General features: G+C 37.1%; 1 protein-coding gene across 1 annotated transcript in view; it reads right to left on the minus strand.

Annotated features, from left to right (window-relative positions):
* Positions 1-14917, minus strand: part of ADAM10 (ADAM metallopeptidase domain 10) — a 151506-nt gene that overhangs the window by 19251 nt on the left and 117338 nt on the right. The window contains exons 10-11 of the mRNA XM_008016455.3: positions 13157-13340; positions 6980-7130 (exon numbers count right to left, since the gene is read on the minus strand). Of these exons, the coding sequence (XP_008014646.2) occupies positions 6980-7130; positions 13157-13340 (335 nt within the window). The remainder of the gene's footprint in view (positions 1-6979; positions 7131-13156; positions 13341-14917) is intronic.

The raw sequence follows: 14917 nt of genomic DNA on the forward strand, positions 1-14917 counted from the left end.
TTGAAATCCCGTCTCTACTAAAAATATGAGAAAAACTAGCTGGGTAGGGTGGTGCGCACCTGTAATTCCAGCTACTCAGGAGGTTGAGGCACAAGAATCACTTGAACTTGGAAGGCAGAGGTTGCAGTGAGCTGAAACTGTACCACTGCACTCCAGCCTGGGTAATGAAGTGAGACTGTCTCAAAAAAAAGAAAGAAAGAAAAAAACCTATTTATTAAAATAATAGCTGAAAACGTAGGTCTGCCTTGAGGAATTATAGTCAAACTGTAAAAAGTCAAGGACAAAGAGAATTCTAAAAAAACAGCAAGAGAAAAGTATCAAGTCACATATAAGGGAGTATCTATTAGACTAGCAGCAGATTTCTCAGCAGAAATTTCACCAGCATGGAAAGAATGGGATATGGTCAAAGCACTGAAAGAAAAAACAAATTGGCAGCCAAGAATCTATAAGACTTTATTTGTCCCTCGTTTCTGAAGGATAGTTTACAAATTAGCAGCCAAGAGTCTATACCCAGCAAAACTATCCTTCAGAAATGAGGGACAAATAAAGTCTTTCCTACACAAGCAAAAATAGGAAATTAATCACCACTAGACTGACCCTACAAGAAATACTCAAGGCAACCCTGCACCTGGAAGCAAAAGAAACCAATAATCACCATTATGAAAACACACAGAATTATAATGCTAACAACCTACACCACCACTGCCGCCATTACTACAAAGCTGTACAGCGCAGGCCACTGTGATACACAAACGAGAAAAAGAAGAGTCAAATGTTACTACTACAGAAAACTACCAAACCACAATGCTGAATGAGAGAAAAAAAGGAAGAATTAATATGCAAAAAAAAAAAAAAAAAAAAAAAAGAAAGGCCTTGCGCAGTGGTTCATGCCTATAATCCCAGCACTTTGGGAGGCTGAGGCAGGCAGATCATGAGGTCAGGAGATCGAGACCATCCTGGCTAACATGGTGAAACCCCATCTCTACTAAAAATACAAAACATTAGCTGGGCGTGGTGGCAGGCACTTGTAGTCCCAGCTACTCGGGAGGCTGAGGCAGGAGAACCTGGGAGGCGGAGTTTGCAGTGAGCCGAGATTGTGCCACTGCACTTGAGCCTGGGCTACAAAGCAAGACTCCATCTCAAAAAAAAAAAAAAAAAAAATTATCAAAATGACAAGAGGAATTCCTCACCTATTGATATCAATCATGAATATACACCAATTAAATCCCCCTACTTAAAAGACACAACCTGGCTGAATGGGTCTACTGTAATCTCTTCCCCCTCTGTAGCTTTTAAATGATTTATGTATTCATTTGTAGAAATGGGTTCTCACTATGTTGCCTACATTGGTCTTGAACTCCTGCTCAAGCAAAACTCCCAGCTCGGCCTCCGACATGACACGCCCAACTATAGGCTGCTTACAAGAAAATCATTTTACTTGTAAAGACATATATAGACTAAAAGTCAAGGAATGGAAAAAGATATTTCACTCAAACAGAAATAAAGTAAGCAAGAGTAGCTATACCTATATCAGATAAATCAGATTTTAAGTCAAAAACTGTGAAAAGAGGGCCAGGTGCAGTGGCTCACGCCTGTAATCCCAGCACTTTGGGAGGCTGAGGCGGGCAGATCACCTGAGGTCAGGAGTTCAAGACCATCCTGGGCAACATGGCGAGACCCCATCTATATTAAAAATATAAAAATTAGTCGGGCATGGTGATGCATGCCTGTAGTCTCAGCTACTTGGGAGGCTGAGGCAGGAGAATCATTTGAACCCGGGAGGTGTAGGTTGCAGTGAGCTGAGATCATGCCACTGCACTCAAGCCTGGGTGACAGAGCAAGACCCTGTCTCCAAAAAAAACTGTGAAAAGAGACAAAAAAGGTCATTATATAGTGATAAAATGTTCCATTCAGCAAGGGGACATAACAATTCTAAATCTATATGCACCTAACACCAAAGCACCCAGATACATAAAGCAAATACCATTAGATCTAAAGAGAGAGATCAACTCCAATAAAGCAATGATTGGAGACTTCAACAGTCCATTCTCAGCAATGGACAGATGATCTAGACAGAAAATCAAGAAAGAAACACTGGATTGGAACTACACTTTAGACCAAATAGATCTAACAGACATTTACAGAACACTCATCCAACAGCTATGGCAGAATATACATTCTTTTCATTAGCACATGAAACATTCTCCAGGACAGACCACCTATTAGGCTATAAAACCATTATCAACAGATGTTTAAAAACAGAAATCATATCAAGTATCTTTTCTGAACACAACGGAATAAAACTAGAAATCAATCACAAGGGGAACTTTAGAAACTGTACAAACACATAATTAAACAACTTGCTTCTGAACAACCAATGAGTCGCTGAAGAAATTAAAAATGAAGTTTAAAAGCTCTCTGAAACAACTAAAAATAGAAAAACACAACATACCAAATACTATGGGATACAGCTAAAGCAATATTAAGAGGGAAGTTTATAGCAATAAATGTCTACATAGAAAAAGTAGAAAGATAAACAACCTAATAATGCACCTCCAGGAATCAGTAAAGCAAGAACAAACCAAACCACAAATTAGAAGAAAAGAAATAATAAAGATCAGAGCAGAAATAAACAAAATTGAGACTAAAAAAAATCCAAAGAATCAGGCTGGGCGCGGTGGCTCATGCCTATAATCCCAGCACTTTGGGAGGCCGAGGTGGATGGATCACAAAGTCAGGAGATCGAGACCATCCTGGCTAACACGGTGAAACCCTGTCTCTACTAAAAAATACAAAAAAAATTAGCCAGGAGTGGTGGTGGGCACCTGTAGTCCCAGCTACTCAGGAGGCTGAGGCAGGAGAATGGCGTGAATCCGGGAGGCAGAGCTTGCAGTGGGCCAATATTGCGCCAGTGAACTCCAGTCTGTGGAACAAAGCGAGACTCCGTCTCAAAAAAAAAAAAAAAAAAATCAACAAAACGAACAGTTGGTTTCTTAGAAAGATAAAATTAACAATCCATTAACCAGACAAGGAAAAAAAATCCAAATAAAATCAGAAACAAAAAAGGAGACATTATAACTGATACCACATAAATACAAAGAATCATTAGAGACCATTACGATAAACTATATGCCAATAAATGGGAAAACCGAATGAAAATTAATAAATTCCTGGACACATACAACCTACCAAGATTGAAATAAGAATAGAAAACCTGGACAGACCAATCACAAGTAACAAGATTGAATCAGTAAAAAAAAAAAAAAAAGTCTCCCAACAATACTTCCTGATCACCAGGTAAAATAAAAAAGAAAAAAAAAAAGAACTAGAACAAGAAAAGAATGTTCACTCTCGCCACTCTTATCAATATAGTAATGGAAGTTCTGAGCCAGAGCAATTAGGCAAGAGAAAAAAATAAAGGATATCCAAATTGGAAAGAAGGAAGTCAAACTGTTCCTGTTTGTAGACAGCATAATCTTACATATATAGACAACCCTTAAAGCTCCACTGAAAACTCTTAGAATTGATAAATGAATTCAGAACAGTTGCAGGATACAAAAGTAACATTAAAAAATCAGTTGTGTTTCTATATACAAGAAAATAGCAGAAAAAGAAATCAATCTCATTTATAATAGCTGCAAAAAAAGAGTGAGTTTAATAAACAGGAGGTGGTGAGTTTATTAAATTTCTACAAGGAAAACTATAAAACACTAATGAAAGAAATTGAACAAGTCAAAAAAAAAAACAAAAAAAAAAAAACCACATTTCATGTTCATGGACTGGAAGAAATAATACTGTGAAAATGGCCATACTACCAAAAGCAATCTACAGATTCAATGTAACCGCTATCCAAATACCAATGACATTCTTCACAGATAAAGAGAAAACAATCCTAAAAGTCATATGAAACCACAGAAGACTCCAATAGCCAAAAGAACGAAGCTGGAGGCATCACACCACCTATTTTCAAAATATACTACAAAGCTACAGCAACTAAAACAGCATGATACTGACATAAAAACAGACACATCAACCAATGAAACAGAACAGAGAACTCAGAAAAAAATCTACATATTTACAGTCAATTGATTTTTGACAAAGGTGATTTTTGAACATTCAGTGGGGAAAGGACAGTCTCTTCAATAAGTGGTGATGGGAAAACTGTATATATATATATGCAGAAAAATGATATTAGAACCCTATGTCTCACCACATACCAAAACCAAATCAAAATGTGATGTAAATTTAAGGCCCAAAACTATGAAACTACTAAAAGAAAACACTGGGGAAGCACATAAGGACATTGATCTGAGCCAAGATTTTTGAGTAAGACCTCAATAGCACAGACAACAAAAGCAAAAACAGGCAAATAGGGTTACACACACTAAAAAGCTTCTGTACAGAAAAGGAAACAATCAACAGAGTGAAGAGACAATCTGCTGAATGGGAGAAAACATTTTCAAATTATTCATCTGACTAGGGACTGATAGAATGTACAAGGAACTCAAACAACTCAACAGCAAAAAAATAAATAATCTCATTAAAAAGTAGACAAATGATCTAAATAAACATTTCTCAAAAGAAGACATATAAATTACTAACAAATACATGAAAAAATGTTCAATATCACTAACCATCAGGGAAACACAAATCAAAGCCATAGTGAGATACACTCAGTTAAAATGACCATTATCAAAATGATCAAAAATAAACAAAGATGCTGGTAAGGATGTGGAGATCAGGAACCATTAGTTTACTGCCAGTGGGAATATAAATTAGTATAGCCACTGTGTAAACTGGTATAGAAGTTCCTCTAAAAACTAAAAATAGATCTACTATATGATCCGGCTGGGTATACATCCAAAGAAAAGGAAGTCAGTATACAAAAGGGATACCAACAGCCCCATGTATCACTATGCATAATAGCCAAGATCCAGAATCAGTCTAAGTGTCCACCAAGAAACAAATGGATAAAGAAAAGGTGGTATATACTTGATCACAAAAAAGAGCAAAATACTGTCATGTGCAGTAACATGAACGGAAATAGCAGTCATCATGTTAAATAAAATAAGCCAGACCTAGAAAGACAAATAGCACATGTTGTTACTCATATGTGAGAGCAAAGTAAGTTGATCTCATAGAGGTAGAGAGTTGAATGGTGGTTACAACACGATGAGAAGGGTAGTGGGGAGGTGGATAAAGAGAGATTGGTTAATGGTCACAAACACACAGAAGGAATGAGCTCTAGTGTTTGATCGCACAGTAAAGTTACTACAATTAACAATAACTAATCGTAAATTTCAAAGTAGAAGATTTGAAATGTTTCCAAGACAAAGAAATGATAAATATCTGAGATAAATATCCTAATTACCTTGATTTCATCATTACATATTGTATGCATGTATCAAAATATCACATGTACCTCGTAAATACGTACAATTATTATTTATCAATTAAAAATGGAATAGGGGCTGGGCGCAGTGGCTCACGCCTGTAATCCCAGCACTTTGGGAGGCCGAGACGGGCGGATCACGAGGTCAAGAGATCGAGACCATCCTGGCTAACACGGTGAAACCCCGTCTCTACTAAAAAAAATACAAAAAACTAGCCGGGCGAGGTGGTGGGCGCCTGTAGTCCCAGCTACTCGGGAGGCTGAGGCAGGAGAATGGCGTGAACCCGGGAGGCGGAGCTTGCAGTGAGCAGAGATCGCACCACTGCACTCCAGCCTGGGCGACAGAGCGAGACTCTGTCTCAAAAAAAAAAAAAAGGAATAGGAAGTTACTGAACCAAACAGTCAAGAAAAGTGTTTAAGTGTCTTTTTTTTTTTTTTAATAGTCAAAGTGTACTACATTCCACATTCTTGCCCTATTTACCTTTAGTAAAAGGCTACAACGGAAAATGGATTTAATATTAGGCAATTTATCAGTATTTTTTCAGTTGCATCACACATTTGTTAATTTATTACTTTCCCTCACATTTTCATGCTAAAATCAAACTAGGATATACAGACCAGCCGTTTAAAACATACTGAAGTGGCCAGGTGCAGTGGCTCACACCTTTAATCCCAGCACTTCGGGAGGCGAGGGCAGGCAGATCACTTGAAGGTCAGGAGTCCGAGACCAACTTGGCCAACATAGTGAAACCCCAACTCTACTAAAAATACAAAAAATTAGCCAGGCATGGTGGCACACACCTGTAGTCCCAGCTACTCAGGAGGCTGAGGCAGGAGAAATGCTTGAACCTGGGAGGCAGAGGTTGCAGTGAGCTGAAATCATGCCACTGCACTCCAGCCTGGGCGACAGGCTTTTTTGAGACTCTATCTCAAAAAAAAAAAAAAGTCTTGTACAAACAATTGCTTACACTGCTACCAAAGTAAATTTGACAAGTGAAATAGTTATATTTCGCCAAGTTAGAAAAGTAAATGGATTCCACATTAACCAAATATTTAAAGATTTTAAAAATATGGAAGATAGTTACATTTTCACAATAAGTAACTAAAGAATATGTATTTTTTAGGATTCTTTTTAGTATGTCCTTTTAGTATATCCTTTTGTTAATACTCACTACACAAATTACTATTAAAAGTAGTCCAAACAAGCCTGGGCAAATGGCATAACTCTGTCTACAAAAAAATACAAAAATTAGCTGGGTGTGGCAGCACATGCCTATAGTCTCAGCTACTCAGGAGGCTGAGGTGGGAGGATCAATTGAGCCCGGGAGGTGGAAGCTGCAGTGAGCCGACATCACGCCACTGCACTCCAGCCTGGCAACAGAGTGAGACCCTATCTCAAATAAAAGAAAAAGAAAAAGAAAAGTAGTTCAATCTGCCAATAACAGAGCACTAACCAACACTATTTCAGAAAAAGAAAACAAATAAAAGCAAAGTTTCAAAACCATATGCATCTCAATTTTAAATTTGTCACAACTGCATTCAGGTAACTGTACAAGAACGTTAACATCACTGAAATTAGCAAGGTACCTGCACTGTTTCCCAGGTTTCAGTTTGCATTTTCTTCCCTCTGGCTGATTTGCATCGAAGCAGCATTCATCTTTACACTGGTCACTATAGCCACAATCACATTCTTCACCTTGTTCTACCATTCCATTTCCACAAATAGGTTGCCCAGATTCTGAGGAAAATAAACAAGACAAGGTAAACAATTGCATGCACACATTAATTTTATTTAAAATTCACAAATTCTTTAGATCATCATAACAAAGGAATAAAGGAAAACTTTGATGAGTAAGTAGAACAAACTAGGAAATCCGGAAATCACGAGACCTAATTCTAACAGGGGGTCTGCTACTAACTAGCAATGTGATCTTGGGCAAGTCACTTGCCTTTTGGGGCCTTCAGTTTCTTAATCTGTACAGTGAGGGGATTTGACAGAGGGTCCCTTCTAGAAGTGTAACTTGCAACTTAGGCCATGCTACATTGAGCTTTATTGACTGTACTATTTATATCACACAAATACAAATCAAGTTAGGGCTTCACTAACCAGGAAAAAAAAAATTAAGCCTGTTTTTGCAACAGAAAATTTCAAACATACCTAAATGTACTAAAAGAATATGTACAATGAACTCCCATGCACCAGTCACTCATCTTTAACAATTATCAACAATATGCTCTTCTTATCTCATTTACTACCATAATTTTTTTCTGCAGTATTTTAAAACATATTATTGTCCTAACATACTATTGTCCCTGTAAATACTTCAGGATGTATCACTAAGACATAAAGTTTTTTTTCTTATTTAAACCTAACCATAATAATCATGATCATATCTAACAAAATTAACAACATACTTAATAACATCTAACAGCCAAGTCATGTGCAGTTTTCCTCAACTGTCTCTTTACAATTTGTTGCTGTGAATCAAGTTTCAAACAAGGTTCCCCTAACCCCATCTCCTCCCCTCATGGTTGCTTTCTGAGAGGTCTCTTATGTTCTTTTAACGTATAATAGATTTCCCCATTTTTATTTATTTTTACACCATTGATCTGTTAAAGAAGTTGGGTGATTTTGTCTCTGAAATGTTCCACATTCTATTTAGCTGATTGTAATACAATCAGTAGGTTTTTTTTTTTTAATGTACATTAGTTTTGCTGCTGAACTAAACCAAGCTCCTTAAGGGAAAAAACATGTATTATTTATATCTTCTGTATTCTCACAGACCTTAATGGTATTGAGCCAGATCTTGGTTGATTAAGATTAGACAGTCTCATCTAAGCATAGTGAATAATTTTAGAAAATTTCTTCAGCAGTCTTCTAAAGTTCTTTGATTTTTGTCAATGGAATTTAAAATTGGAATAGAAATGCTCCTCTTTGTAAGATCATAAAATCAAAGAGCTTTGGCAACTGCAAAGAATGATAAAAATCAAATGCCTTAAATATTCTAGGAAATAAAACTAACTTCCAAGGAGTATGTAACGTGCTAGAGACCATATACCCCAGTATAGGCAAAAACCTAGGATTTTCTAGGTCTACAATCTGGTGCTCTTTTCTTTCTACTACACCAAATCGACGTGGAAAACAGTCATTGTACAGGCTTTAAGTTGAGAATTGAATAAGTAGAAGGGAACACATACATCTCAACACAGGAACCCATACAACCCCACATGAGGCCCATTTAAATCAAAAATGTTCTAGAAAGACTGGCTTTATATTCAGAGAATTATTTCTTTATGGTAAATTATCTTCCTTTATTTATATCTGCAATATAAAACAGAAGCTTGGCATGAACATATGCCCTCACACCGGCCCAGAAGAAAGGAGCTGGGACAAAGCCACTTGGCAACAGGGCTGAGAACCCAGACCCTAAGGGCACAGAGGAGCTGAACCTCGATTTCAGGGCCCCCAGGGATGTTGCTGTGGAGGCCCCTGCTCTCCAGAGCCAAACTGACCTAGGTGAAAGCAGAAAGTTCATTCTTAACCACATCAACTATTTTTAAAAATCCTGGAGGTTATTGAAGCTTCACCTCTGTTTCACTTTAAGCCATCTCTTTTGTTCTCAAAAACTAGAAGCATGCACTATTTATAATAGCAAACACATGGAACCAACCCAAATGCCCATCAATGATACACTGGATAAAGAAAATGTGATACACATACACCATGGAACACTACACAGCCATAAAAAGGAATGAGATCATGTCCTTTGCAGTGACATGGATGAAGCTGGAAGCCATTATCCTCAGCAAATTAACACAGGAAGAGAAAACCAAACACTACATGTTCTCACTCATAAGTGGGAGTTGAACAATGAGAACATATGGACACAGGGAGGGGAACACCACATACCAAGGCCAGTCCAGGGGTAGGGGGTAACGGGAGGGAGTGCATTAGGACAAACAGCTAATGCATGTAGGGCTTAAAACCTAGATGACAGGTTGATAGGTGCAGTAAACCACCATGGCACACGTATACCCATGTAACAAACCTACACATTCTGCACTTGTATCCTGGAACTTAAAGTAAAATTAAAAAAAAAAAAAGGCCAGGTGAGGTGGCTCACATCTATAATGCCAGCACTTTGGGAGGCCGAGGCAGGCGGATCACAAGGTCAAGAGATCGAGACCATCCTGGCCAACATGGTGAAATCCTGTCTCTATTAAAAATACAAAAAAATCAGCTGGGCGTGGTGGTGCGCGCCTGTAGTTCCAGCTACTTGGGAGGCTGAGGCAGGAGAATTGCTTGAATCTGGGAGGTGGACGTTGCAGTGAGCCGAGATGGTGCCACTGCACTCCAGCCTGGTGAGAGGGTGAGACTCTGTCTCAAAAAAAAAGCAAAACAAAAACAAAAAAAACTAGAAGCATGCATCTGCACACATATACTAGGTAAATAATGATTTTTATAAGTCTAGTAACAATTTTATAATTCACATGACATGTAATTTAGAAGAAAAATAATGAAGTCAGAAAATGTTAGACACATTATTTACTACACGTTAATTTTTATTTCATATAAAATTAGTACTTCAAGTTAGTTATTTGCTAACAGTTTAAACAACAGTGAAGGTACTATTTGTTTGTTTGAGATAGAGTCTCGCTCTGTTGCCCAGGCTAAAGTGCAGTGGCACAATCTTAGCTCACTGCAACCTCCAACTCCTGGGTTCAAGCAATTTTTGTGCCTCAGCCTCCCGAGTAGCTGGGACTACAGGCGCACGCCACCACACCTCGCTTATCTTTTTATTTTTTGTAGAGACAGGGTTTCGCTATGTTGGCCAGGCTGGTTTCAAACTCCTGGCCTCAAGCAATCTGCCTCTCTTGGCCTCCCAAAGTGCTGGGATTACAGGCATGAGCCACCCTGCCTGGCCTAAAAATACTGTTTAAATGCAAAAATTATAATAGGTACACATTTTGTTATAATTTAAGAAAAAATTTTCTTTCCTGTTAATACCTACAAAGCAATATGTACATTTTTAAAAGTCAACTTATAGCAGAAGGTTTACTGTGAAAATCCAGTTTACAAATGAAGAATCTTAATGTACCTGTACATTAAGAAGCATTAGAAAAACAACCACTGATAATAACAGTAACAAATTATAACATCAATGGAATTTCAATCTGCTCTTAGAAAAAGAAGGCTTTAAAAGATAAGGGCAATCAATGCAATAAAAAACTGATTACTGGGACATTATCAAAATTTTAAACTTTTGCTCAAGAAAGAACTGTGAAAAGGGTGAAAAGACAAGCTACAGACAGGGAGGAAATATTTGGAAACCAGTATCTGACAGAGGACTAGTATCTAGACTGTATCAAGAACTCTCAATACTCCCAAGAAAAGAAAAAAGTCCCACTAGAAATGACCAAAAAATGTGGACAGACATTTCATCAAAGATGATCTACAAATGGCCAATAAGCACATGAAAAGATGTTCAGCATCATTAGCCACCAGAGAAATGCAAATTAAAACCATGAGATATCACAACACGCCCATCAGAACAGCTAAAATAAAAAACTGTGAAAACATCAAATGGTTGTGAAGATGCAGAGAAACTGAACATTTGTGCAGTGCTGGTGAGAACATAAAATAGTATGGCCACCCTGGAAAAGAGTTTGGCAGTTTTGTACAAAGCAAAACAAGCAATTGCTATATGGTCCAATAACTGGATTTGGGAGCATTTATCTCAAAGTAAAAACTTATATTTATACAAAAAACCTATACATGAATGTTTATAGCTGCTTTATTCATAATAGCCAAACACTGGAAACAGCCCAGATGTCTTTCAAATGGATGGTTAAACAAACTGCAGTACATACATACCATGGAATACTACTCTGAAATAAAACAGAACGAACTATTGATAAAGCAACAATTTAGATGAATCCCCAGGGAATTATGCTGAGTGAAAAAAGGCAATTCCAAAAGGTTGTATACTATCTGATTTTATTTATATAACTTTTTTTTGAAGTGACACAATTTTACATATGGAGAACAGGGTAGTAGGCGGACGAAGGAACAACAGAAGGGAGGTAAGCATGGTTATAAAACAATGAGGGATCCTTATAATGACACAACTGTTCTGACTCTTGACTGTGACGGTGGATACATAAATCTACACATGTAATAAAATTGTATAGAACTAAATATACACGAAGAGAAATGAGAACAAAAAAACTAGGGAAATTGGAATAAGATCTATGGATTTTCTGAATCTCAACATCCTGGTCATGATATTGTACTAGAGTCTTGCAAGGCATTACCATTGGAGGGAACTGAGAGACTGAGTGAAGGGTACAGAGAATGTATTATTTCTTATGAACTGTATGTGAATCTATAATCGTCTCAATAAAATTGCAATTAAAAACAAAATCCCATGTTTATCTGGAAATCTTCCTCAATTCTTTCTCCTTTGCTGTCACATGTTTAACCCCTCTTTAAGTGCTCTTAATGTACAAAGATGAATAGGCCTCAGTGTTTCCCCTAAAGAAACCTATGTGAAATAGGACAAGGACACACACAAAAAAACCCCTAATACAAAGTAAATATTTAGAATATGTTCAATGCCACAAGAAAGACATAACAGATTATTGGAAGAACAAAATCTGGTCTATACATACAATGGAATATTATTCAGCCATAAAAAGGAATGGAACTCTGATACATGCTACAACACAGATAAACCTTGAAAATATTATGTTAAGTGAAATAAGACAGGCACAAAAGAACAAATATTGTATGTCCTCACTTACATACCCAAAATAGGCTAATTCATAAAGACAGAAAGTGGATTAGAGATTACCAGGGGCTGAGGGGAAGAGAGAGCATTACTGCTTAATGGTTATAGAATTTCTGTTTGGGATGATGAAAAAGTTTGCAAATGAATAGTGAATGTAACTGATTACATTCACATTCAACACTGTATATATAATTAATGTCACAGTACTGTACATTTAAAATCAGTTTAAAATGGCAAATTTTATGTTATATATATTTTGCTAAAATAAGAAATACTCTCGTAGTTACTTTATTCACATTATCCCAAATCCAAGGTATTCATTATAGGAGAGTAAATGTACAAACTAGGACATACTCATACAATGTAATACTACTCAGCAATAAAAAGGAGTAAAATACTAATGATGAATCTCAGAGCTGTATGCTGAGTTAAACAGCCTTCCACAAAAGGGTACAAACTGTGTAATTCCACTTATATGAAGACAAAGCCAATGTATAGTGAAATAAATCAGATAGCGGTTGCCTCTGAGGGTGTGTTGGGACACAGCTTGATTGGGAAGGGTGATAAAAGAAAGTTCTGGGGTGACAGAAACGTCCTGTATCTTGATAGGTAGTTTACACAGGTAAATGCCTCTGTCAAAATTCATCAAATGATGAACTTAAAATTTGTGCATTTCATTTACGTAGAAAACAGAAAAAGAACCATAAACACTATTGAACTCTAGTTAATGATTTGTAGACTAAAATGTTTTTAAGTGTGAAGCATACTGATGGCTGCAACTTACTTTAAATTGCAATAAATCATGAATTGAGACATGGCAAGATTAAGAAATAACGAGATAAAGGAAATACAGCAAAGTGTTAGCAATAGTAAAATGCAGGTGGTGGGTATGTCAGTAATCACTGTAGAATTATTTCAAGTTGTCTGAATGTTTGAAAATGTTCATAACAAAATGTTAGGAAAATATACATACCAACAAAACAGTTGTTTCTCTTCTTCTCAAGAACCTGGCTTATATTTCTAATACTACAGAGTGAGAATTTATTGTTGTTAAGTTTGTCCCCAGATGTTGCTCTTGCATACATGATGTAATTGCCATTTTCTTTTTGCCCCAAATTCTTAGATTCTCCTGGTGTGCACTCTGTTCCAGAATCATGCTGTCAAAAAGAATATAAAGTTACATAAACAGGAAGTAAAATAAGGTTTTCAGGTCAACTGATTAAATGTAATGTTCTCATCAGGAAAACAATGGAAGCTTGTGGACTCTCCTTTAAAAAGAATCTTACAATTGTTTTACACCTTGAGTAGGAAAAGAATTTGCTCTTTTAGGGGTCACTGTCTTAGAAAAGAAGGAAAATCAGTGGAGGTCTAGCCACAACAATTTATAACTTTGGAAGCAGTGACTAGAATTGAGGACAGACAGTCATAAAAGTATTAAAAATAAGCTCACTTACTCTTAAAACCAGTAACAGTAAAATAAACTACTTTAAAACTACTAAATATCTCTAACATATATGTTAAATTACATGTTATGACTAGTTCAGAGAAGATAGAGGTGGGGAAAGACAAAGAATCAAGAGACTGGCATGGGGCTAAATATACACAGAACAGGAATCTAAGACAGCTAACTCAATAGCCAGTACATAAGAAAGATAAGCAAAAATGCTGACTAGGAACAGAAACACAATGACATATTTTTAAATGAAAAATGGTAAAAGCCTAGAGATAAAACCAAAATAGTGCTTTGCCGAATAAACAGGAAACAGAGTTCTGTGTATATGTAACATATAAATGCACATAAGTGGTGTTTGGTTTTGATAAATTTTATTGAAGTGTCAGATACATAGAGTAAAATAGGCCGGGTGCGGTGGCTCACATCTGTAATCCCAGCACTTTGGGAGACCAAGGCGGGCGGATCACGAGGTCAGGAGATTGAGACCATCCTGGCTAACACGGTGAAACCCCATCTCTACTAAAAATACAAAAAATTAGTCGGGCGTGATGGCGGGCGCCTGCAGTCCCAGCTACTCGGGAGGCTGAGGCAGGAGAATGGCGTGAACCCGGGAGGCGGAGCTTGCAGTGAGCCCAGATCGCGCCACTGCACTCCAGCCTGGGCAACAGAGCGGGACTCTGTCTCAAAAAAAAGTAAAGAAAAGAAAGAAAAGAAAAATACCAAAGCATACCTCCCTGAATATTCTCAAAGTAATGCTTATGAGATCAAGCAACAGAACACTACTACCAGATCCCAGCAGCCCCCGCCATCCTGGGGGATATGCACTAAAACAAAAAACCCTCACAATGCCCCTCAAACAACTAGAACACATCAGAAGGAGCAAAAAACACTGGACACTAGAGTAATAGTGCTATTTAATTAAAATCTTGTTTTAAATACCCAACAACTCCACTCTCAAGATAGAAAAAGACTACCCAAGGGCGTTCTGCTTTTTCCTAGAGCCCAACTAAGTTACTTTCATTTTCTATTCCCTCTTCTAAGGCAACTGTTAAATTAAAAAACCTGTCCTCTACTATCACCTTTATTCTTCCTGATACCTCTTGCCTTTCTCCTGAATCTAGATTCAGCATTTAACAACTCTATACTGTTCACCAAAATTATCTTGCTTTATGTTTTCACCCTAAAAACATAATGCAGTTTCTGAAAAAGGTATAGCACTAGAATTATTCTCAGCATTAGAGTTTTAGGAAGGAAAGAAAAAAATCCCAACTCTGTATAACT

Source organism: Chlorocebus sabaeus, chromosome 26 (assembly GCF_047675955.1).
Source record: "Chlorocebus sabaeus isolate Y175 chromosome 26, mChlSab1.0.hap1, whole genome shotgun sequence".
NCBI classification, from domain to species: Eukaryota; Metazoa; Chordata; class Mammalia; order Primates; family Cercopithecidae; genus Chlorocebus; species Chlorocebus sabaeus.